The sequence below is a fragment of the Lithobates pipiens genome, unplaced genomic scaffold (genome assembly GCF_037356315.1).
Source record: "Lithobates pipiens isolate NorthernLeopardFrog02 unplaced genomic scaffold, aLitPip1_a1.2 Scaffold_3, whole genome shotgun sequence".
NCBI classification, from domain to species: Eukaryota; Metazoa; Chordata; class Amphibia; order Anura; family Ranidae; genus Lithobates; species Lithobates pipiens.
In genome coordinates, this window is record NW_027507790.1 from 171,853,677 (window position 1) to 171,880,301 (window position 26,625).

A 26,625-nucleotide genomic window follows, 5' to 3' on the forward strand; every position below is an offset into this window, starting at 1 on the left:
GCCTTGTTTACAGTTGTGGAGTCAGCAATATGACCAGTACTGGCCACAGTGTATCATTTTGTCTTTTTTGAAAGTTAAGCCATGTACAGTGGAGCAAAAAAGTATTTAGTCAGCCACCAATTGTGCAAGTTCTCTCACTTAAAAAGATGGCCTGGATTATTGAATTTATTTGCAAATTATGGTGGAAAATAAGTATTTGGTCACCTACAAACAAGCAAGATTTCTGGCTCTCACAGACCTGTATGTTTTTTTAACCTCCATGGCGGTATGATTATTTCTGATTTTAGGTGCTGAAAGTGGTACAATTATTTTGCATGGAAATTTGGCGTTTTATATTGTAGGCCTGCAATTCGTAGGAATAACACTCTCAAATCTGCTCAAACAAGAGTCCAGTAGACATCCTGGGTATGATAAAGTTTATAATAAATAATGATAATAAATAATAAAAATTATTCAATAATGTAATCAAATCCGAAAACACTGAAATTTGCTCATTTGCAGAATTGTCGCTGTCATTAGATTTATTGTTTGAAAAATTGCCCCACAAATCGCTATCACTCAATTCTGCAAGTGATAATAATTTATTATCGCTGTTTTCTAGTTGGTCTAAAATCACTTTTGACATAAAGGGACACTTTTTGGTTGCTATGGACAATCTCCAAATTCCAGGCAGAAAAAAAATCTGTATTTATAATATAAAACTACATGCAGGTCACTGGACAGACCACTAGGGACAAAGGGGATGTGTATTTTTTTATACAGTACTGTAATCTGTAAGATTACAGTACTATGTGTTTTGTGTATTTTAACTTTTTTGAATTTGGTGCCGATCTCCACTCCTGTGCGTCGGAGGGAACAGAGTTTGACGGCACTCGGGCACTGTGTGAATTGAGCAGAGGACGGCTTCCACACACAGCGGGGGGACATCGCTGGATCCAGGGGACAAGGTAAGTAACCTCTCCCTGTATCCAGCAATGCGATCCCGAGTCTGGCTCGGGGTTACCGCTCGTGGTACTGAAATTGCAGCCCGAGCCAGACTCGGGATTACCGCTAGGGATGTTAAGAGGCTCCTCTGTCCTCCACTCATTACCTGTATTAATAGCACCTGTTTAACTGGTTATCAGTATAAAAGACACCTGTCCACAACCTCAAACAGTCACACTCCAAACTCCACTATGGTGAAGGACACCAGAAACAAAATTGTAGACCTGCACCAGGCTGGTAAGACTGAATCTGCAATAGGCAAGCAACTTGGTGTGAAGAAATCAACTGTGGGAGCAATAATTAGAAAATGGAAGACATACATGACCCCTGATAATCTCCCTGGATCTTGGGCTCGACGCAAGATCTCACCCTGTAGGGTCAAAATGATCGCAAGAACGGTGAGCAAAAATCCCAGAACCACATGGGGGACCTAGTGAATGACCGGCACAGCTGGGACCAACGTAACAAAGGCTACCATCAGTAATACACTACGCCGCCAGGGACTTAGATCCTGCAGTGCCAGTACATGTCCGGGCCCGTCTGAGGTTTGCTATAGAACATTTGGATGATCCAGAAGAGGATTGGGAGAATGTCATATGGTCAGATGAAACCAAAGTAGAACTGTTTGGTACAAACACAACTCATCCTGTTTGGAGGAAAGAGAATACGGAGTTGCAACCAAAGAACACCATACCTACTGTGAAGCATTGGGATGGCAACATCATGCTTTGGGGCTGTTTCTCTGCAAAGGGAACAGAACGACTGATCCGTGTACATGAAAGAATGAATGGGGCCATGTATCATGAGATTTTGAGTGCAAACCTCCTCCCATCAGCTAAGACATGAAATGTGGAAGATGAAATGTGGCTGGGTCTTTCAGCATGACAATTATCCCAAATACACCACCCGGGCAACAAAGGAGTGGCTTCGTAAGAAGCATTTCAAGGTCCTGGAGTGGCCTAGCCAGTCAGTCTCCAGATCTCAACTCCATAGAAAACCTTTGGAAGGAGTTGAAAGTCTGTGTTGCCCAGCGACAGCCCCAAAACATCACTGCTGTAGAGGAGATCTGCATTGAGGAATGGGCCAACATACCAGCAACAGTGTGTGACAACCTTGGACAGACTATAGCTGGCCATACACCATACAACTTTCTTATTCAATTTCCTTTAGATTTACCTTCAACTGCGTAGTAGAAGGGCCTGCCTGATTGCACACAAATTGAAAGTGTTTAGATTTGACCTCATATTATATGGTTTTGGAAAATCTAAAGGAAATCTATAGAAGAAAATTGTATAATGTATGGCCAGCCTTAGAGAAAACGTTTGACCTCTGTCATTGCCAACAAAGGATATGTAACAAAGTATTGAGATGAACTTTTGATATTGACAAAATACTTATTTTCCACCATAATTTACAAATTCTTTCCAAATCAGACAATGTGATTGTCTGGATTTGTTTCCACATTTTGTCTCTCATAGTTGAGTTATACCTATGACAATTATAGGCCTCTCATCTTTTTAAGTGGGAGAACTTGCACAATTGATGGCTGACTAAATACTTTTTTGCCCCACTGTAGGTGTATTAACCACTTGCCGCCCGCCCTATAGGCAATTGACGGTGGCAAAGTGGTTTCATAATCCTGATCGGACGTCATATGACGTGATCAGGATTATGAGCCGCTGCGCGCCCCCGGGGGCGCGCATCGCGGCGATCGTTGTTGCGGGGTGTCAGTCTGACACCCGGCAACTACGATCTCGGTAGAGTCTCCGACGGAGACTCTTTACCACGCGATCAGCCGTGTCCAATCACGGCTGATCACAGTGTAAATGGGAAGAGCCGGTGATCGGCTTTTCCTCACTTGCGTCTGTCAGACGCGAGTAGAGGAGAGCCGATCGGCTGCTCCTCTGACGGGGGGTCTGTGCCGAACGATTATCAGCACAACCCCCCGCCCCCCCCCCCCCCCCCCGAGGATGCCCACACTGGACCACCAGGGACGCCACCAGACCACCAGGGAATAGGTAATCCTCCCTAGACCACCAGGGATGCCAGTCAGCACAATGGATGCCAATCAGTGTCCATAATGGATGCCAATCAGTGCCCACAATGGGCTTCACTGATTGGCATGCATTATTGTTTGGCACTGATTGGCATCCATTAGTACAGTATAACACCAGTGCCGCCTATGAGTGCCCACCAGTGCCGCCTATGAGTGCCCACCAGTGCCGCCTATGAGTGCCCACCAGTGCCGCCTAGGAGTGCCCACCTGTGCCGCCTAGGAGTGCCCACCTGTGCCGCCTATGAGTGCCCACCTGTGCCGCCTATGAGTGCCCACCTGTGCCGCCTATGAGTGCCCACCTGTGCCGCCTATGAGTGCCCACCTGTGCCGCCTATGAGTGCCCATCCGTGTCGCCCATCCGTGTCACATATCAGTGTCCATCAATGCCACCTCATCAGAGCCACTTCATTGGTGCCCATCAGTGTAGCCCTATCAGTGCCCATCAGTGAAGGAGAAAACGTACTTATTTACAAAGTTTTGAAACAAACAAAGAAAAAACATTTTTTTTTTCACAATTTTCGGTATTTTTTTTATTTGTAGCGCAAAAAATAAAAACTGTAGAGGATATCAAATACCACCAAAAGAAAGCTCTATTTGTGGGAAAAAAATTATAATATTTTTATTTGGGTACAGTGTAGCATGACCGCGCAATTGTCATTCAAAGTGCGACAGCGCTGAAAGCTCAAAATTGGTCTGGGCAGGAAGGTGTTTAAGTGCCCGGTATTGAAGTGGTTAAATGTGTACAATTTAGCCTACTTAACTTTGGTTTGGATGGGCCAAAATTCAGTTTAGATTCAGTTTAGATTCAGATTAGATCTATGGATTTAATTACCGTATTTATCGGCGTATAACACGTACCCCAAATTTAGGAGGGAATTTTAAGGAAAAAAAAATACATTTAAATGCCCATCAATGCAGCCTTATCAGTGTCCACCTGCAGCCTTGTCCATCGCACCCTTGTCAGTGTCATTTGCAGTCTTGTCATGCAGCCTTGTCCATTTGCAGCCTTGTCAGTTTTTTTTTTTGCAGCTTTTCCTTTTAAAAATAGCACCGCCGAGATATAGAGCCGGATGTCCTGTGTATCTCAGCGGCACTCTGTAGTTCTCTGCGGCTTTCGGCCGCCGAGAACGGCTGAAGGCGAAAGCGGCCGAGAAGGGCCGAAGGCGGCCGAGAAGGGCCCGAAGGTGGCTGAAAGCTGCCCAGACGCTCAACGGCGGGGTATCGGCATATAACACTCACCTGCGATTATCCCCTGATTTTAAGGGGAAAAGGGTGCATGTTATACACCGATAAATGCGGTAATTATAGGTATTCAAGTATTTACAATGCTAAACTTTTTCCACATTTTATGTTACAGCCTTATTCCAAAATTGATTGATTAAATTATTTTCCTCAAAAGTCTACAAACCATACCCCATAATGACTTTGTGAAAGAAGTTTGTTTAAAATCTTTGCAAATTTATTTAAAAAAATAAAAACACATGTACAAAAGTATTCACAGCCTTTGCTCAATACTTTATTGAAGCACATTTGGCACCAATTACAGCCGTAAGTCTTTTTTCAGTATGAAGCTTGGCAGACCTATTTTTGGTCAGTTTTTCCTATTCTTTTTTGCAGGAACCCCTCAAGCTCCATCAGGTTGGTTGACAAACCGTGCATTTCCGATCAGATCTCTCCAGAGATCTCTCCAGAGATGTTCAATCGGGATCAAGTCTTGGCTCTGCTTGGGCCACCCAAGGACATTCGCAGAGTTGTCCCATAGCCACTCCTTTGTTATCTTGGCTGTGTGCTTAGGGTCATCCTGTTGGAAGGTGAACCTTTGCCCCAATCTGAGGTTGAGCGCTCTGGAGCAGGTTTTCATAAAGGATGTCTTTGTACATTGCTGCATTCAGCTTTCCCTCGATACTAACTATTCCCAGTTCCTGCCACTGGAAAACGTCCCCACAGCACGAAGCTGCCACCACAATGCTTCGTTGTAGGGATGGTGTTGGCCAGATGATGAGCGGTGCCTGGTTCTCTCCAGACATGCTTGTCATTAAAGCGGAGGTCCACCCTAAAGTGGACCTTCCGCTCATTGGAACCCTCCCCCCCTCCGGTGCCACAATTGGCACCTTTCAGGGGGGGGGGGTGCAGGTACCTGTACAGTACAGGTATCTGCACCCACTTCCGGCGTAGATTCTGCAGAAGGTACGCCGCTTTCTGCAGAATCTACGCCCCTTTCCGAAGGTCCCCTGCTGGGAAACACGGATCCCAGAGACAGCGGGGACCATCCTTATTGCGCAGCGCAACTCGCGCATGCGCAGTAGGGAACCAGGAAATGAAGCCGAAAGGCTCCACTTCCTGATTCCCATACCTAAGATGGCGGCGGCGGCAGCATCGAGAGATTGGCTTCGGGGTGCCGACATCGCGGGCGCGCTGGGCGGGTAAGTGTCATTATTTTAAAAGTCAGCAGCTGCAGTATTTGTAGCTGCTGGCTTTTAAAAAAAAAACGGCGGACTCCCGCTTTAAGGTCAAAGAGTTCAATCTTTCATCAGACCAGAGAATTTTCTTTCTCGTGGTCTGACAGTCCTTCAGGTGCCTTTTGGCAAACTCCAGGTGTGCCTTTTTACGGAGGAGTGGCTTCCGCCTGGCCTCTCTACCATACAGGCCTGATTAATGGAGTGCTGTAGAGATGGTTGCTTTCCTGGAAGTTTCTCCTTTCTCCACAGAAACACTGGAGCTCAGTTAGTGACCATCCTGTTCTTGGTCTCCTCCCTGACTAAGGCCCTTCTCCCCAATTGCTCAGTTTGGCTGGGCAGCATGCTCTAGGAAGAGTCCTGGTGGTTCCAAATTTCTTCCATTTACGGATGATGGAGGCCACTGTGCTCATCGAGACTTTTAATGCTGCAGAAATGTTTCTGTACCCTTCCCCAGATCTCTGCCTCGATACAATCTTGTCTCGGAGGTCTATAGCCAGTTTCTTGGACTTCATGGCTTGGTTTGTGCTCTGACATGCACTGTTGACAACTTCCCGACCCGTGCACGCCGATGTATGTCGGCGGAATGGCAGAGAGAGGCAAATGGGCGTACCTTTAAATTTTCCACCGTGGCATCGCATGCGCACGGCTGGTGGCGTGCACGCGCTGGTCAGGGACTCCGTGAGTTGGATCGTGGGTCCCGCGGACTCTATCACTGCAGGGATACCCGTGATCGTCTCACGAGGAGATGCTAATATAAACAAGCATCTCCCTGTTCTGCCTAGTGACATTGTCACTGATCTCTGCTTCCTGTCACTGTCACACAGCCACGCCCCCCACCACCAATTAGAAACATGCCTCAGGACACGCTTAACCCCTACACTGCCAGTGTCATTTACACAGGAATTTACACATGCATTTGTATAGCACTGCCATAATGTCACAGTCACGATAAATCACTGATCGCCGCCATTAATAGTAATAAATAAATGAATAAAAAAAAAACTATCCCCTATTTTGTAAACGCTATAACTTATGTGCAAACTAGTCAATAAACGCTTATTGTGATTTTGTTTTACCAAAAATATGTAGAAGAATACGTATCGGCCTAAACTGAGGGGAAAAAAAAAAATTCGTTATTTTTGGGGGATATTTATTATAGCAAAATGTAAAAAAATATTTTTTTTTACAAAATTGTCGCTCTTTTTTGGTTTATAGCGCAAAAAATAAAAACTGCAGGGGTGATCAAATACCACCAAAAAGAGAGCTCTATTTGAGGGGGAAGAAGGACGTCAATTTTGTTTGGGAGCCATGCCGCAGGACCGCGCAATTGTCAGTTAAAGCAACGCGGTGCCGAATCGCAAAAAGTGCTCTGGTCTTTGGCCAGCAAAATGGTCCGGGGCTTATGTGGTTAACTGTGGGACCTTATATAGACAGGTGTGTGCCTTTCCAAATCATAGAGATTACCACAGGTGGACTCCAATCAAGTTGTAGAAACACCTCAAAGATTATCGGTCCAAACAGGATGCACCTGAGCTCAATTTTGAGTGTCATGGCAAAGGCTGTGAATACTTGTGTTCATTGGATTTTTTTGATTTTTAATACATTTGCAAAGATTTCAAACACGTTTTTCACGTTGTTCTTATGGGGTATTGTTTGTAGAATTTTGAGGAAAATTATGAATTTAATCCATTTTGGAATAAGGCTGTAACATAACAAAATGTGAAAATAGTGAAGCGCTGTGAATACTTTCTGGATGCACTGTATCAGTCAGCATGCAGGTCAAAAAAGCTAAACAGATGCCCCCCTTCCACACAAGCATGGTGGAGGGGGAAATACTCCCTGCTGTATTGTATTCTGAGAGCGGGGACACCCCTGCCATCAGAATACACTGATCAGCTGCATGTAGCGTTGATCAAAGCAACATTTGCCAACAAGCCCATTCCAGAGCGAGTCAGTCCTTAGATTGATTGCTCTTGGGTGGAAATGGCCATAAAGAGATAAATAAAACTGGCCAGTCCCTGCTGAACCAACCAAATTGTGATCCATCTACGGGACAGCTTTACTGTCGACGGCTTGCTGCAATATGACGGGGTTCCTACTAGATAACCTATGGAGAGTTCTGTACTAGAATGAGGTGATACAGAGTGTGGACAGGTTTTGTTGACTTTTGTGATCACTGGCTATTTTTTTGGGGGAGAAGTTTCTGTGTTAGATGGATATGGCAGAGAGCAGTTATGGGAATCTTTAGCAGACAGAGTAGGGACAGGAAAGGGAAACCGTGCAGATATTTGCTGGGTAGTGTATAAAGGTGATGCTGACAAAGCTGAGTCTAGGTAGGTGATGTATGATAATTGCAAACATCCCACAGTAAATTTAATGTCTGCATAATTACGTGCTGCCCTTGGGCACTACAGTGATTGTGTAGCTTTGTGAAGCAGTGGCTTAATTTAACCACTTATTTTTTTTTTTTTTTTTAAGATGACACTTTAAAAGAGGAGCTCCAGTCATTTTAATGTATGTTAAATATCAGCAGCTGCTGCAAACTGTAGCTGCTGACTTTTAACAGACAATCGCCTGTCCCAGTATCCTGTGATGTGCTTATCTGAATTGTACCTTCCCTTGGTTTTCTGGCGATTGCGTCTCAATTGTCGGCACCTGGCTGCTACAGCTTGGGACTTCCCACTGGGCGAGCGGCGCTGTGCATGGTCCTGCAGTCTTTTGGAACCTATGACGTGTCCCAGAAGACTGCTGGGGTGAATTTCTGCTCAGATCGCCTGTCAAAACCAGATACTTGCTACCCCCCCCCCCAATTTGGGGGGGGGGGGGGGTCTGTTAAAGCAGAACAATCCTTTTTGAGTGAAGCTATGCTGTGAAGATTTGCTTATTGAGCAGCAACATGTGTGTGAAAAGCAAATTACTGGAACATTTTAGCTTAAAATACAGCTCAAACTAAATTCTTTTTAAATGGGCTGTTTTCTTTTCTTTCTTTTTTCAAATCTTTTATTTGAAACATGAGAGCATGGGTCACAGCATTTACAGTTACATGAAAGGCGGCAGAAAAAAAGAATCATCAGGTGGAGTAAAACATGTCATGCACAGTGGCTAAATACCAGGATGTAAAATGACAAGCTTACATTTCTCCCTATGGCGGTTCTAATAGATCATTATTGTAGACCTCCATTACTGCGTCTCCAGGTTTGTTTGTTTCTTTTATCTGTATCCCCTTTGGGAATACTTTCTCACTTTCTGTATTGTGGACAAAACAGGAAGTATGAGTAGAAGCATCTCCAAAGTGAGAGAGACAAACATTAACTTTTGATTTCCGTTCATTTTGTCCCAGAGAACACTTGTCACAAGGGCAATTAGTGATTTGTTTAGGTAATGATCCCACATTGAGCTTTTAAACGGAAAGAACATCATCTGCTTTTAATTGCATGCTGTCATCAGACTGTTCACAAATGCCTGTTTAATGGGAATGTTGCATAGTTTGTGTCACCTGAACATAGGCTTTGTTTTATGCTGCTTCTATACAGATCTGCTGAGTTTTTAGTATTTGTTTACTTTGCTTACAGAGTTTTAAAATTACTTCCCGCATCCCCTGTCATTTCTCTTGTCTAGACAATTAAATCATCCCAAATGAGAGAGCACACCTAAAATGCACAGACTGAAATAAAATTATATAATGCCTAAAAACATTTCATTCTTCTAATGCTTGGGATTTGCTTTCACATTTTTTACACTTTCATCTTGGTTATGTGTTTCCTAGGGTTTCCTAGTCACTTTTGCCTCTGAAATAACTTGACTTTTGATGATAATGGTATGTGTGTATTCAAATCCCCATCTTATACAATGTGTGAAGTGAACGTGTTTAATTCCATGGCAGGCAGGTATATGTTCCTGACACAACACACATACAAGCTGGTTTTGGGACCCTGTGACCAGTAACTGGGGTCTACACTTTTTTTTTTTTTTTTTTTAAATCAATTTCCTTTACAAAGTATATCTAAACCCAACAACAAAATTTTAAAATGGAATTAAACCGAACAATTTAATTTTCTTAAATGAGAACTGTTAAATTTGCTAGTATGCTTATGTTAGCTCTTAGTTGAACTGTCAAGCCATCAGATAGCTGGTGTTATAACTGAAAACACATGCAGCATCATGGATACTGCAGATCAGAGTCTAAGATAGCCGCTTCCTTGGCTGTAAAGGATGGGATTGATTTTGTTCTGCTTTAAAAAAAAATTGCAGCTTGTCAAAGCCTTTGGATGTATTTACCCCCCCCCCCCCCCCTTTTTTTTTGGGCTAACATGTAGCTGTGCATCCCATCCAATCAGCTTCTGCCTTTCATTTTCAAAGTGTAACTGAATAAATTTAAATAGACTCTTGAGCAGTTGAGCATAGTAACCAATAAGCTTCTGTCTGCTGCAGTTTTAATACATTCCCCCAGTATTTTTTTTTTCCTGTGCACTAAACTGAAGCTCTAATGTAAACAGGAAGCTTCCCTGCTATGGTATGAAGATGGGAGGGTGGAGGTGTTTGCAGTCCAAATGATAGAGCAGCCTGGGGTGGTTCTACAACTTCTAGCTATATTTTATTACATTTTAGTGAGTGCTGCCACCTTAGGGGGAAAGAGCGTGTTACTGGCAGGTTTACCAGGTTGAAATTAAAGCCTGAATAAAGGAAGCTAGTGCAACCACTATATATATATATATATATATATATATATATATATATATATATATATATATATGTGTGTGTATATGTATATATATATGTGTGTATATGTATATATATATATATATATATATATATATATATATATATATATATATATATATATATATATATATATATATATATATATATATATGAGAGTGTGTGTTCTTGAGTTTAGATGAGCTTTATCTCCTCATCCTGAATAGTGTTTGCATAACCCTTTAGGGGAAGCAGCCGCTAGCAGTAATCCGGCAGGCTGGTTGCACCCAAGTTGATCAGTCGACTTGGTTCATTCAGCCTGTCCCTTAACAGTTTGAATCTTGGTGGGATCACCAGGAACTGGCTGAGATTTGAACCGTGTTTGTCCGGCCTAAGTTGCAAGTTTCAGTGTACTTGCTAATCTGAAAAAAATAAAGAAATAGTCCTAAAAAGTAGTCGCACACAGGCTTCCTAAAGAGGTCAGTGTGCTCCTGGATTTAACCACTCACAGACCACCCATTGCAGTTTTACGTCTGTACTTTGATGAAGAATATCATTGTTATGGCAGCAGCTAGCTGCAATAACCCCGGTATCTTCAGTGGGGACAGTCCTCTTGCAGCTAAAAGTGGTCTCTGAGGTGTATATGACATGCAGGATAAGTTCACTTTTTAACAAAAAATAATGCACATTTTTTTGTAACATGTTACACCCTGAATATGGACGTAGATGGATGTGAACTTATCCTTTAAACTCATGGCTAGCAAAAAAACAGATCTGATCGGGCTTAACCACTTGACCACTGGGCACTTAAAGCCACCTTCCTAACCAGACCAATTTTCAGCTTTTGGTGCTCTCACATTTTCAATTACAGTTAGTCATGCAACATTGTACCTTTTTATATGGTGGTATTTAATCACTACTGATTCAATGATAGCATTTTTCTTCGTTTCTGTTATACAATTTAGTAAATTAGTAATTTTTCTTCATAAATGTTGGCCAAAATTTATATCTTTGGTAAAAATAATCCAAATGAGTCCACAAGCTTTGGTGCCAATCTCTGAAAATTTATCACACCTGATGTACTGATGGCCTGTCTCATTTCTTGAGACCCTAACAAGGCAGGAAAGTACAAATACCCCCCAAATCACCCCAAGATATTAGTAAGAGGCATGGTGAGTTTTTTGAAGTTGTAATTTTTTCCCACAATTCTTTGCAAAATCAAGATTTTTTATTTATTTTTTTCCCACAAAATTGTTATATTAGCAGGTTATTAGCAGGTTTCTCACACGCAGCATATGCATAGCACAAATTACACCCCAAAACACATTCTACTACTGAGTATGGCGATACCACATGTGTGAGAGTTTTACACAGTGTGGCCGCATACAGAGGCCCAACATGCAGGGAGCACATTCAGGCGTTCTTGGAGCATAAATTTTCCATATAATTTCTTGACTACCTATTACACTTTGAAGGCCCTGGAGCACCCGGATAATGGAAATGCCCCAAAAATGACCCCATTTTGGAAAGAAAACAACCCAACGTATAATCTGAAGCATATCGTGCTTTTTGCACATGTCCTTTTTTTTTTTTTTCTACAAGTTTTTGGAAAATGTGGAAAGAAAATGAATTTTTTTTTACACAGATGTCCATTTATACAATATTTCTAACACACATGTTAATGGCAAAAATGACACCCCAAAATGCGCAGCCATCTATCCATGCTCGGCCATCTATCCATCCCTAGTCAGCAATACTCATCCATGCTCAGCCATCCATCCCTACTCCACAATACATCCTTGCTCATCCATCCATAATCAGCAATACTCATCCACCCATCCCTAATCAGCAGTACTCATCCACACTCAGCCATCTATCCCTGCTCAGCCATCCATCCATAGTCCATGCTCAGTCATCCATCCATCAGCAATACTCATACACCCATCCCCAATCAGCAATACTCATCCACGTTCAGCCATCCATCCCTAATCAGCAATGCTCCGCCAACCATCCCTAGTCAGCAATACTCATCCATCCTCAGCAATACTCATCCATGCTCATTCATCCCATCCACCCCCATCCATGCTCATTCATCCCATCCACCCCCATCCATGCTCATTCATCCCATCCACCCCCATCCATGCTCATTCATCCCATCCACCCCCATCCATGCTCATTCATCCCATCCACCCCCATCCATGCTCATTCATCCCATCCACCCCCCTCCATGCTCATTCATCCCATCCACCCCCATCCACGCTCATTCATCCCATCCACGCTCAGCCATCCACTGCTCATCAATGCCAATAGAGTGCCTCACAAAAGTGTAATAGGTAGTCAAATTAGATTTGAAATGTATGCCTGATCACTGTGTAATTGTCAATCGTCCAAAAAATGTGTCAAGTGTCCACCATAATGTCTGTCACAATAAAAATCGCAGATCACTGCTTTTACTAGTAACAAAAAAAGCCTTAAATCTATACCCCATTTTGTAGATGCTATAACTTTTGCACAAACTAATCAATATGCACTTATTGTGATTTTTATTACCAAAAATATGTAGAATACATATCTGCCTAAACTGAGAACAAAAATTAGCTTTTAAAAAAAAAAAAAATTATAATTGGCGGTTTATAGCAAAAAGTACAATATGTTGTGTTTTTTTCAAACTTGCCGCTCTTTATTTTTTGCTTATAGCGCAAAAAATAAAAACCGCACAGATGATCAAATGCCACCAAAGAAAGCTCTATTTGTGAGGAAAAAAGGACATCAGTTTTGTTTTGGTACAGCGTCGTACGACCGCTCAATTGTCCGTTAAGAGACGCAGTGCCGTATCGCAAAAAATGGCCTTGTCGTTGAGCAGCCAAATCTTCTGGGGCTGATGTAGTTAGTTAATTGCATTCTCACTAATGGCAGAACAGTGCCATTGCATGTGTTGTAAAAATTGGTGACTTTGATTATTAAATGGATGGAAAAAAAAGATTAAGGGATGGATCAGAAGCCTAGAAAATAGATCACTGACAATATGGAACTTGAGAGCTTTTATGAGTGGTTTCGGCAGTAAAAATAAAAAAAAATTAAAATTTCCATATTTATGCATTTAGTCTGTCAAAGGAGCAAAGTAGGCTCTGTGTTTTAGGTGTTCTCTCATATTTCCTCCTCTTCATTCTCCTTGCCTTCCCCTCCAAACCTCTAACCTTCCTCAGATGGTTTTGTCATGTGTCACTACCTTTGCAAAGGCAGTGCTCATAAACTACACTAGTGATATCTTATGTTATTATCATACACAGATTCTGTTTTCTGTTTCTGAGTTATTTGTTGTTTTTTTTCTTTATTTTTTTCTCCTCCCCTCCCCCCTCATTTGCTCATGTCTTGGTTGGCGTTTGGTGGTGTATAACCGTGATTGCGTTGCCTTAGCAATAACAATTGGTCGTCTTGGTTACGTTTGTCCTCAAGAGGTGGCCCCCATGCTACAGCAGTTTATAAGACCCTGGTGTGTATTCTTCAATCTTTTTTTAATTCATTTCTCTTCATGTTTTCTTTATAGTTCACATCTTTTGGATTTTTTTAATTTTATTTATTTATTCGTCAGTTATTACATGAAGTCATTTGTCAGCCATGTGACTAATCTTGTCCTAGGTTTCGTCAATTTTTTTTTTCTTCAAACATTGTCATGTAAATTGTTACCTATTTCTTTGTTGTGGCTAACTAATTGATGATGCATGGGAGCATGGGATAAGATTGTCACATGCTTGCTGTGTCTAGAGCTTGTTGTATACAAGTATACCTGTAGTCTAGACATTGGAGGGATCCATTTTGTGAAGGTTGCCTCTTTGCTGTACTAGAAACTAGTGATCTTATTGTTAAAATACATTATGGAGCCCGCTTCCATGAGTAAACTACAAGTATACGTAAAGCGGCATCAATTGTGAATTGATAGAAATGATGCATGCTCATATTCTGCACGCCAATGAATTATGTCTTACAATGCAGTAGTTACATTGGCGACTTTCCTGAAATCTATAGTTTTTTGTGGTATATGGCAGTTTTAAATATACAATTAAAATTTGTATTTTGCTACATTAAAAATATATTAGGCATGGTCCATACTATGGGGACTTTTGTTAAAAAGGAGGACATACACAGGCATATGGAGCCACCTTAGATTTCTCTGCTTTGGCTGCCTCTTATACAGCAGGGATGACCATCAGTGTTGATGGTCAAATATGATAAAAACCTAGTCAAATAATGTTCCCTTAAAGACCACAGATCTCAAATCATATCTTTCTCCTTGTTCAGATGTCCAGCAGGTAAAGGTCAGTGACCGCTAAAGTGTGTGCTGGTTAATGGCAGAGTCTTGTTAAATTATCCTACTCTGCAGATTATCTGTATATGAATGCCCATTTTAATCGTGGTTATAGTGAGAGATTTGCTATACCATTTGTTTTTTTTCTTTAGCCTGTTAAATGCTATTTTCTGAAAATTTAAAAGAAAACCTCAGCTCTACAGCAACTTTGTATTAGGGTTTTAACACCTGCTTCTGTATCTTTCTATTTGTTATTTTAAAGTTGAGGGTAGTGTAACTTGTCTGGGATTTCCTTAGGTGTACTTCATTACGAAACATTCGGGACAATGAGGAGAAGGATTCTGCTTTTCGTGGAATTTGTACTATGATCAGTGTTAATCCTGGAGGTGTAGTTCAGGTAAATTTATCCATCCATTTTTATTTTTTCCTAGGACGTTTCATAAAAGGTTAGCTTTCTTCACTTGAAAGGGATTCATGGTTTCTACAGGACTAAATTTGGAAATTCTGCTCTCGTTGCCGCATTTGCTTAAGTAGAAACAGCTGCCAGATTTATGAAAACAATGTAGTGCAGATGAATTGTCTAGAAGTTACTCAATAAAGCCTGTTTTATTTGGTACTTGTGTTTTTATGGTATTGGCTTCTGTATCTATGCCTATGGGGTTTTTTTTTCTGTATTTTAAAATGTAGTCATGTGTTTTTTTGTTTTTATAATCATCCCTGTATGCGCTCTTGACAGAGCTCATACAGGGCATGCTCCTCAGTGTACACATTTATCATAGGATTGGGTGATTTATAGTGTTTATGAATTTTTCTAGAAAGGAAACTTAATTCTCCAATGTAATGTTTGGCTATTGATCTAATGTTTTGTTGTTTTCAGGATTTTATATTTTTCTGTGATGCTGTTGCATCGTGGATTAATCCAAAGGAAGATCTTCGGGACATGTTCTGTAAGGTATAACATGCTTTTAGTTTTATGCACTGTTTCACTGTTATGAAACTGAAGCATTATTTCATGTGCTAAAAATGTATAGTGCATCTGGAAAGTATTCACAGCGCTTCACTTTTTCCACATTTTGTTGTTACAGCCTTATTCCAAAATGGATTAAATGACAACATGAAAGCAGTTTAAAATCTTTGCAAATTTATAAAAAATGAAAAAATCCTATGTACATAACTATTCACATTTTCTGCTCAATACTTTGTTGAAGCACCTTTAGCACCAATTACAGCAGCAAGTCTTTTGGAGTATGATACTACAAGCTTGACACACCTATTTTTGGATAGTTTCTCCCATTCTTCTTTGCAGGACCTCTCCCAGCTCCAATAAGTTGGATTGGCAGCGTTGGTGCACAGCTGTTTTCAGATCTCTCCAGAGATGTTCAAGCCTGGGCTCTGACTGGGCCACTCAAGGACATTCACAGAGTTGTCCTGTAGCCACTCCTGTGTTATCTTGGATGTGTGTTAGGGTCGTTGTCCTGTTGGAAGATGAACCTTTGCCCCAGTCTGAGGTTTAGAGCGCCCTGGATCAGTTTTTCATCAAGGATGTCTGCACATTGCTGCAGTCATCTTTCCCTCAATCCCGACTAGTCTTCCAGTTCCTGCCATTGAAAAACATCGCCACAGGATTATGCTACCACCACCATGCTTCACTGTAGGTATGGTAGGTATGGTTTTGGCCAGGTGGTCAGCAATGTCTGGTTTCCTCCAGAAATTACACTGGTCATTCAGGCCAAATAATTCAGTCTTTGTTTCATCAGACCAGAGAATTTTGTTTCTCATGCTCAGTCCTTCAGGTGCTTTTTGGCAAACTCCAGGCGGCTGTTATGTGCCTTTTACTGATACACACCAAATACAAGAAAAAAGGGAAAAAATAGCTGTGCTAATAATACTTTATCCCATCTAGTGGGAAACCTTAATTTATAAGTGAATCTCTTAAATAATCAAACATTCACGTGAAATAATGAATACAAATGCGAAAATGATATTAAGCTACTTTAAATTAATAAATATGAAAATATATATAAATATTCAAATAAAATATATAAAAAATAGTGATGAAGTGAACAAAGTCCAAAGTGAAAGAACTCAAAGTCCAATTAATATTTAAAATGAATCATGCAGTGCAAACACAAAAGTGCAAACACCACAAAGAATACACGCTTCCCAGATTGTAAGCGTCAATGGCTCACATAAAATACCCGACACGGTCCCCGTAGTAGATCTCATATGGCAAAACAGCAGGTCAGAAATACACTGGAATGCACACCGATAGTAAGGGTTACCCCAGAAGACGTCCTTGTGTGACAAAACTCGCGTCGGGTGGCTAGGATGTGCTGGCGCAGTCACGTGGGATCTTGAGCGAACGGGCACTCGCTTGCCGGCCGGCATATATGCTGATTTTAACCTTTGAGTATTTCCATTTATTTTATAATAGTTATCCATCAGATTTACACTATGAGAAGTCCCTTTGTTTTTTCGTTTGAGAGACCAACATCCCACAATTGAAAGTCTCCCTGGCTTACTATCGGATGTGCATTCCAGTGCATTTCTGACTTGCTGTTTTGCCATATGAGATCTACTACAGGGACCCTGTCGGTTATTTTATGCAAGCTATTGATGTTTGCCATCTGGTAAGCGTGTATTCTTTTTGGTGTTTGCACTTTTGGTGACGGAAGACTGCATGATTCATTTTAAATATTAATTGGACTTTGTTCACTCCATCACTAGCATTATGGGGCATTTGTTTGTAGAATTTTTAGGAAAATAATTGAAATCAATTTTGAAATAAGGCTGTAACAGTTGTGAATACTTTCTGGACAAACTAATTTTCACACACTATATATACTTTTTGATTGACCTAATGTAATTTCATACCAGAGTTCTTAGAGGCAATCTGTGGACCACATGTAGTCTGTATTTTCTAAGTAGATAGATGCTCTGGAGCAGCCATATTTGGGTAGCTTCAGATGGCATAGACAAAAGCCTTTATTCATCTATCTCCTCACTTCCATTGATTTTTCTGGACAAACGTTTGACAGCAGTGAAGTCAGTATTTAGAGGGAGATGATTGATGTCGCAGGAGTTTATGTGACAGGGTAGGTATGGAATCTGCATAATAGTGTTTATGGGAAAACCAAGATATACCACAGAACATTGTTTACCAATATTTAAGCTAGTGGGGTTTTTTTATTTTATTTTTATTTTTTTAAACCAAAGCATGCATTAATAAATTCAGCTGTTTCATTCTGATTCTGGAGTCTCAGGCAAATGCATTTCATTTTCTTTGTAGATTCTTCATGGGTTTAAAAACCAAGTAGGGGATGAAAATTGGAGACGCTTTTCAGACCAATTTCCACTTCCCCTTAAAGAGCGTCTTGCAGCATACTATGGAGTTTAACCTAGATGTGCTCTAGCTGCAGTCTCACCGTTAGGGGTAAGTAGCATTACAAATTGGTATGCAATATTTAAGCTTCTCCTTCCTTTACTAATGCATGCTCTTTTGTTAAAATTATCTGAATCTTCTAGCTCATTGGTTGCCATTTTTTTTTTAAGACTAGAGCCTAGTACACGGGCCACATGCCGGGTGGCATCGGTGGTTCAATAGAAACCGACTGGCATTCGGTCCATGTGTACTTCAGCCGGTCCGACAGAAGGCGATAGCCGAGAGCGCTGACTGGAGTGTTCTGGCGCGGGGGCTGCCCCCGTCAGAACAGCAGGGTAGATCGCTGCACTAACATCGGATTGCTAGTACAGCAGCTCTGACCTGAGCTGTCAGTTCCCCCCCCCCCCTTCAGCTCGCTGGGTTGAACGGGAAAAAAAAAAACTTTTAATGTATACTCGGCTTTAGATAATCCTTTCCCGAAGGAAGCTTTGAAATTGCCATCTGTTATCTTCCCCTCTGAAAGTGATCGATGCTTGGCAAAACTCTTTGAGTAGTCTAGTTCACGCAACCAAAATAAAATATTCAGATAAGGAATTTTGACTTTATTCTGACTTGATATCCATAATTGTACTTGGTCAGTGATTTAGAAAGTATCAAAGTCAACATACCAGCCAGATATTTACCTTTTTCCAGAAAATCCCCATTGGATTCCACCATACTTTTATTTGGGAAGTGCTTCTAAAGCCTTAAGGTTTTTTTACCCCCTATACTTATGTACTTGCCTGATCTCCATCCAGTGATGTATCCAACAGCAGTGGTGCTTCCCACTCTTTCCTCATGGGGTAGATTGAGAGCAGTGGGGAGCGATTGGCTCCAAAAAATGGGTGTAGTGCAGGCACTAGAAGGAACCAGATAGTATTGATTACCACACAAAATTGCTATAAAAAGTTTATATGGATGGTCCACAATGTAATTTAACCAGTTCCCTACCGCCTTATTGTAAAATGGCGGCAGGAACTGTTCCTCCGGGTGGGCATTGTGACGTCTTCTGCTTCCCGGCATTATGGAGAGCACGCTCACCGCATCGCTGGGGACCCGGTGCACATTCCCGGCGGCCGCGATGTCCATGGGCACCCACGGTTGCCGGTAACAGAGCTGGGACGTGGCTCTGTGTGTGTGTAAACACAGTCAGGGGAGAGGAGAACTGATGTTCGTTGTACATAGGAACACCGATCAGTCTCCTTCCCTCATGAGTCCGTTCCCCCCACAGTTAGATTCACTCCCTAGTTCACACATTTAACCCCTGCAGCGCCCCCTAGTGTTAACCCCTTCCCTGCTAGTCACATTTATACAGTAATCTGCATTTTTTATAGCACTGATCGCTTTGATAAATTTGAATGGTCCCAAAATAGTGTCAAAAGTGTCCAATCTGTCCGCCGCAATGTCAGTCACGATAAAGATCAGAACACTTTTTGCGGTTCAGCACTGCGTCGCTTTAACAATTGCACGGTCATGCGACGTGGCTCCCAAACAAAATTGACTTCCTTTTTTTTTCCCCCCCACAAATAGAGCTTTCTTTTGGTGGTATTTGATCACCTCTGCGGTTTTTTATTTTTTGCACTATAAATAAAAATAGAGCGACAATTTTGAAAAAAACGCATTATTTTTTACTTTTTGTTATAATATCCCCCAAAAATATATATATATATATATATATATATAAAAAAAAATTCCCTCAGTTTAGGCCGATACGTATATAAACATATTTTTGGTAAAAAAAAATCGCAATAAGCGATTGATTGGTTTGCGCAAAAGTTATTTTTACTAGTAATGGCGGCGATCAGCGATTTTTATTGTGACTAGGACATTATGGCAGACACATCGGACATTTTTGACACATTTTTGGACCATTGTCATTTATACAGCAATCACTGCTATATAAATGCAGTGATTCCTGTGTAAATTACACTGACAGTGAAGGGGTTAACCAGTGGGTGGCAGTGTAGGGGTTAAGTGTTCCTAGGGGTGTGTTACTAACTGTGGGGGGCTGGGCTTTCATTTAGTGAACACTGATCTCTGCTCCAATCACATGGAGCAGATATCAGCGTCACTAGGTGCTAGGCAGAACGGGGAAATGCTGTTTACAACAGCATTTCTCCACTCAGCCGACCCGTGAGACGGGGCGTGCTCGAGGTGGCAGGGCTGCATTAAAGATTGGATGAAACTGTACGCCAATATGCCTGCCCGTGCCATTCTGCCGACGTACATCGGCAGGCGCCGGTCGGGAACCGGTTAATAGTAAAAAAAAAAACATTTATCCCCTATTTTGTAGACACTGTAACTTTTGCGCAAACCAATCAATATACGCTTATTGGGATTTTTTTTTTTTTATCAAAAATATGTAGAAGAATAAATATCGGCCTAAACTGAGGGAACTTTTTTTTTTTTTTTAAATGGGATATTTATTTATAGCAAAAAGTAATAAATATTGCGTTTTTTTTTTTTTTTTTTTTCAAAATTGACGCTTTTTTTGTTCATAGTGCAAAAAAAAAAAAGCAGAGGTGATCAAATACCACCTAAAGAGAGCTCCATTTGTGGGGGGCGGGGGGAAATTATAAAAATGTAATTTGGGTACAACGTCGCATGACCGCGCAAATATCATTCAAAGTGTGACAGCGCTGAAAGCTGAAAATTGGCTTGGGTAGGAAGGGGCGAAAATGCCCTGTATGGAAGTAGTTAAAGATGAAAGTCCACTTTCAAATCCAAAGATATATTGCACAACTGGAGTCCACTTAAGGCAAGCTGACTTGCGTGCGCCTTTTCTTTGCTAGGCAAGCTTGCGGGGACTAGGGCGCTTTAAAAAAACAGTTTTCTTATTTTATTTATTTTTTGCATACTTTATTGGCTGAAAACGATAGGGGGGTTTACTTCCACTTTAAACCTACAGGCCACATATGTGCATTCGGTCGGCACTAAGGGGATAAATAAAAAATAAGGCTTAGAATCACGTCTTGGATAAGGGATTGCAAAATGATGGATGGGTTTTAAATTTTCTGCCAATTCAGCAGGGTTCGCCTGAAATTTGAGCCCCCTTTGGCTCCCTGAAGGATCTATTTTTAACCACATGCCTACCCCCCTATAGCTGAAAGATGGCTACAGTGTGGTTGTCCAGTTTTGGGAACATTTACACCAGTAATCAGGGCACTGTTCATCAATGGTATCAGTGCAGCCTCATCAGTACGCATCAGTGAAGAAGAAAAATTACTTGTTTGAAAATTTTTATAACAGAAATAAAGAATTTTCAGTATTCTTTTTTTTTTTTTTTTTTTTTTTGTTTTTTTTTTTTTTTTTGTTTAGGAAAAAAATTAAAAATAAACTGGTGATTAAATATCATTAAAGAAAGTGCTCTGTCTCAAAAAAAACCCCATTACATTTGGGTACAAATTTGCATGACCACGCAATTGTCATTCAAAGTGCGACAGCACTGAAAGCTGAAAATTAGCCTGGGCATGAAGGGTATAAAAGTGCCCAGTAGGCAAGTGGTTAAGGTTGTCCCACACTTGTCTCTAAAACATATCAGTCAGTTCCCCCTCCACTCATAATCATTGATTGGATATGTTCCTATCTGTGTATGTGGTTTTGCAGATCCAATGTTCTGTAATGCATGAAGAAGAAACCTAAACTGTTTGAAAAGCTTGTGTGTATGTATATTTAATATATATATATTTTTTCCCCCTCTCATAGGTCCTTCAGTCTGGGAGACAGCGGGGGAGCCTCTGCACCCAGGGAAAAAAAGCTACCCTTTAAGAGGGGGGAAGGGCAAACCAGTAGGGAATACAGTACAATCCCAAAGCCTACTGGGAGGGGCGGGAGGGAGGTGTTGCCGTCACTGTATTAAGTCGATGTTGGGAAACGTTTAAACCGTCTGGAGCCTTTGTGGGTGGAAATATGTCTCCTTTACAATTCTGCACTGGATGTGAAGAAGCAAATTCTCATCGCCAAACAGCACATTCTGGTATATAGGGAATTGTACTTAAGAGTACTTTATAATTGAACTCTAGAGGGTTAAGTAAGAAGAAACTAATTTTTGCACACTTCAGAGGAAATCTTAAGAATGGGGGATTATAGCAGTAAATGGCATTTATATTAAAGCAAAAGGGTTGCCTAACTATCCCGCTAATTGGGAATTTTCTGTGTTTGCATGTTAATGAAGACATAAATGAAGTTGGCAAAGTTAAACACAGCTTGCTGCGCGTATTACGAGCAGATAATTGCAGTCTGCACTTCAAATGCCTGTGAAATAAGTTAAGATCTACTGCGTAAATTGATGTCCACCAAAATGCCAAATTTAGTATTTTTTTTTTTATATTATTTATTTTTTTTCTCTTCAGGAGGGGAAGGAACAAGTTAAAAAAAAAAAAAAAAACTCCTTATTTTAGTTTACGAAGAACCTTTAATATAAGTATATATTTTTTTAAGAATCACTCCTTTGCTGAATGATAATTTGCAATTTTTTTTTGGCAGCAATAGTAAAAAAAATAGACCAAGGCATATTGTTTCTTCCAGTTTAGAGGAGAATATGAAGTGCTTTGCACCAGTGTCGTGAGGGTTTTCCTTCTCCCGGGGCATGCAGTCCAGGATTCTTGTAGTCGTTAAGAATTAATAAATTTAGTGGGGTTAAGTTTGTATCACATAGTAAGGTAGGTCAACATTACCTATATGCGCCTTTTTTTTTTTTTTTTTGCGGTTTATTCATCAAGTTTCACCCTGCATCCATATTGTCTGTTTTAGGTTAGATAGATTATTGCTTTAAGTGCTATAGAATACGGTTAAACCCTAGCCCTTTTGTCTGTCAGCAGGGCCTACCTCACTGCCCTGTGAGTCTCATTGATGGGAAAGGGAGGGTTAAATGATAAAATCTCCAGCATAGGGAAAAAAAAAAATAAACGTCATATAGCAACACAATGTGGAAAGCTGGTTGAATTGTGCAAAAACCTGTTTGCCTTTGTGCTATCAGTGTGATGTGCTTTCTGCATGATTAAGTATTAGTGATTACTAAAAGTTACATGGAGTAAGATCAAATTAGATGGCTCATACTGAAAACTTTAGACAACAAGTTAATTGCTATGATTTTGTATTCATTGTCACTTCACAACATATTACCCATCATAAGTTTTTTTTTTTTTTTTTTTTTTTTTTTTATGTTTGTCAAAGCATGATCATAAAGCATTGATTTTGTAGATGTGATGCAGGGTATATGCACTGTATCGATGGCGCATGTTGGTGGCCCTATGTACCCTGAGCTAAAACTTTTGGGGTATAATTTAAATAGCTACAGAATGAATGTTGGGTTGTGGTCCCCCTTTACATCCCAAAATTAATTTGTTCAGCTTTTATGTTGCTTTTTTTCTCCCTTCATTTGTATTCCTGTGAATAAACCCTTATTAAGTTAACCTTTTATTTTTCTTTCCATGTGTATTTTCTTATGTACTGTGAATGTGAAAACTTTAACTGGCACTCTTTAACAGAAGTGCTGATGTAAAAGTGCAAGTCTTTAATAATTCAAGTCGCCTCAAAGGTATCCCATGATGATAAAGAAAAGTAACGGACTTAAACTCTGCGGGCCAGAGCTGAAACAGACACTTTTACACTTTCTTAAAGCAGATTATAAAAACTTGCAATGTTAAGCCATAACCATTTTTAAAAGAATATTTACTTTGCCCTAAACTCGTTTTGCAATTAAACAATTGAAATCAATTTTGTAAGAAGTATTGTTTAATTTTGCATGGTTTTATTAAAGCTTTAATGGTAACTGAGGACAGGTGAGCTCAAAAGAAAACTTAAAAAGGGTGCTGGGAAGTGTGTAGTTTTGCTCTGGCAAATCCTTGGCAAGTAAAAAAATATATTCATAGCTTGCTAAAACTAATTTATTTTATTTTGATAAGTGATGAAAAATGCAAAGAAACCAAAGGATTCTGGGATGATGTCTAAAAGTAATCCTAGAAAGCAAAAGCAAATGTTTTCATTTGACAACATTTCTTGTTTTGTGTTAAGATAAAAAAAAAAATTGCATTTTGTGTGGGAAAAAAAAGATGAATGCCAGCATTTTATAAGTTATTATACCTAATCAATCATTAGTATTAATAGTGCTGCTAAGGTATTTAATAATCTAATAAAATGTAAAGTTTGCTCTCCAATTCATTTTTTCTTTAGAAAACTGAAAATTTGCCAAGTGCTTAGATTCTCTAGTCGTCTTTAATGGACAGTGCACACAATTATATATTTTTTTTGGTTGGCATTTAAAGTTTAAAATCATAATTTTTTTAATAAGTAGAGAGGGATTCGAACAATTTGCCAGTTTTTTATTGCTATCAGTGCTACTTGCAGGGTGAAATACTCTGTCCTGTACGATCATCATCAAAAGTAGAAGAAAATCCCAAATTTTGGGTTGACATCAGAACACTAATGGAAGGGAAATCTTCCAATGGGGTACGATAGTTCTGGTGACACACCTGGATTCCCTCACTTTGGAGGGATTTCCTTTAACTTCCGGTTTTAGCTATGGCACAGGAAGTGAAGACAAATCTACCCAATGGGAAACCGGTGACAAAAAAAACTTAGGTTTATAACCCTCCTTTACGCTAGCCAAAAAAAAAGTTTTGCCTTTTTAGTTACACTTTAACCATTTACTATTTTAAAGAAATTCTTACTTGATTTAATTTCCAGAGATAACGTGTTCATTGTAGATCTTCAGTTTTGACAAGGCAAATGCGTAACAGTTATAATTTGTATTTATAGTTTATTATATTAATGTCCATTGCAATTCATGTGATTTGTCACAAAACTTTGCCAGCATAAGTCGGAACATTTTTATAAAACCATTCAAATGCAAAATTGATATGCATTTTACCAAAACGAGTTTTTTTAACCTGTTTAATTCCCTCACATAAAAGCCATGTTTGACACTGTAATACCAGTCTTTTCGTCTTGATGGCTACAGGAGACAGGGTTGCCTTTTAGTTGTGTGTTTTTTTTTTTTTGTTCAATTCTTGCATCATGGGATATTTAAAAGCATCTTACTATTGTAGTCTCGTTTTGACAGTTTTTGAATGTCGGTGGAATGTTTATAGAATTGTGGGTCTTTGTCTTGTTACATTCCAGTGTTTTCTGCCTCTTGGCATGCTAAAAGCACGGCTTACAACTGTCTGTCTTTCACACTGAATAAAAGTGCTGTTAGAGTGCTAAACTACAGAAATAGCCGCTGCTATGTGATGTAGATTCTCTACTTGAATATTTTTATGTTGTAGGAACCTCAGGAGGGTCTGTGTTTACTGTTTTTATATCTACCTTCTCTTTCCTGTTTGAGCTTCCCTGTTTTGAAGGACTCTAACTATGATCAAAACTGCCCGTCAACCTAAGTTGGTAACAGAAAGTGAACACTTTTAAAACATACACATTCTTCAGTTGACATGTAGGAAGGACCTCTCTTGGGACTCACTTCAGTGCTGTAGTTAAAGGCTGAAGCCATCCACAGCTGAATTATAGGTGGATTCTGGTGGGTTGAATCATCTCCAAGTTTCTAACATCTCACTAGGGGGTAGCAGTTGATCTCTCCAGATAACCAAGGCTTTTCACTGCAGTCATTGCAAAGGGTATATAGCCCTTCCTCCTGCATTCTTTGTAAAATATATACTAGTAATTCCTTTTATGGGAATGGGACATCCAATTAGTATATGCAGTGGTTAACAGCAGTAGTAAGTTAAGGGAAGTAAGAGAACTTTCCCTGGGTGTCCCTAAGGGATGTAAGAACCCAAAATGTAAGCATTTTGGAATCCAGCCAAACATGTAAATGTAAAATGTTAAATCTTTTACATTGGATCATATTAACAGAATTTGTAAGTACTTGTCTTTTAAGCCCAATGTCATAAGTTGAGCCACTATTTTAGTCATGTCACTAGTCTTAAGATTAGAGGATGCATTCTCTAGTACAGCTTATGAAATGCTTTTATTGTGCATTGCACCAAGAGAATGTATGTTTTAAGTAATTTCTCAAAAGCCCATGCTCTTGAGATCAGGTAAGGCACATTTTAGTATATATAAAGGTTTGGGCTAGCATTTCCAGTTGGCACCTACTGTTCTCTGCTATTTCTAATTACTAAACTCAGAGAGCCCAATAACTTAGTTATAACTTAAAATGATATATAAAAACTTAATTTAAGTTTTTGTTATAGCATCTCAGCTTTTTTTGATTTTGTAAAAAAATAAAAAATAAACCCTGTACAGACTGAAGGTATTCAACCATGTAAATGTGTAGTTTTGACATGTGTTCTTGTATGGGTTCTGATATTGGAAGGGTAGACTTTGCATATAATGCATTAGCAATGTGCTACTATGTCGCCCTCAATACACAGGTGCAAGTAAAAGAACTGTCACTAGTGAGAGAAGTACAAAGATCTCAGAAAGGATGACCAATTACTGATGGTCATGTGCCTAGGGTTGCATTCTGGTTAATGATATAGCAGTAATGTAAAGCTGAGATATAGATGGCAAGATCTCATATGAGAAAGAGCTGCACTGCATAATGCTTTACAGTCATGAAGAACAGTGGTGTGCTATAATCTATACAAACCAATGCAATTAGTTCTCATTGGTGCTTATGTAGTGCTGATATAAGCTATGCAGGTCTCATAGAACTCGGCACTGCTGTCTTGCCAAAGCCAACGGCCCTTCCTTCCCCCTT

At 40.1% G+C, this 26,625-nt stretch overlaps 1 protein-coding gene across 3 annotated transcripts in view; it reads left to right on the forward strand.

Annotated features, from left to right (window-relative positions):
• TNPO1 (transportin 1) overlaps window positions 1–23,642 on the forward strand; it is a 281,541-nt gene extending 257,899 nt beyond the window's left edge. For 2 of the 3 annotated variants that reach the window (XM_077462501.1, XM_077462500.1), the window contains exons 20-24: window positions 13,615–13,690; window positions 14,801–14,900; window positions 15,381–15,455; window positions 17,793–17,936; window positions 21,630–23,642. In XM_077462501.1, coding sequence (XP_077318627.1) covers window positions 13,615–13,690; window positions 14,801–14,900; window positions 15,381–15,455; window positions 17,793–17,900 — 359 coding nt within the window. In that variant the 3' untranslated portion in view covers window positions 17,901–17,936; window positions 21,630–23,642. Of the gene's footprint in view, window positions 1–13,614; window positions 13,691–14,800; window positions 14,901–15,380; window positions 15,456–17,792; window positions 17,937–21,629 lie in introns of those variants that run through there. The other variant, XR_013263933.1, reaches the window with a different exon arrangement.
• The last annotated feature ends 2,983 nt before the right edge of the window (window positions 23,643–26,625 follow it).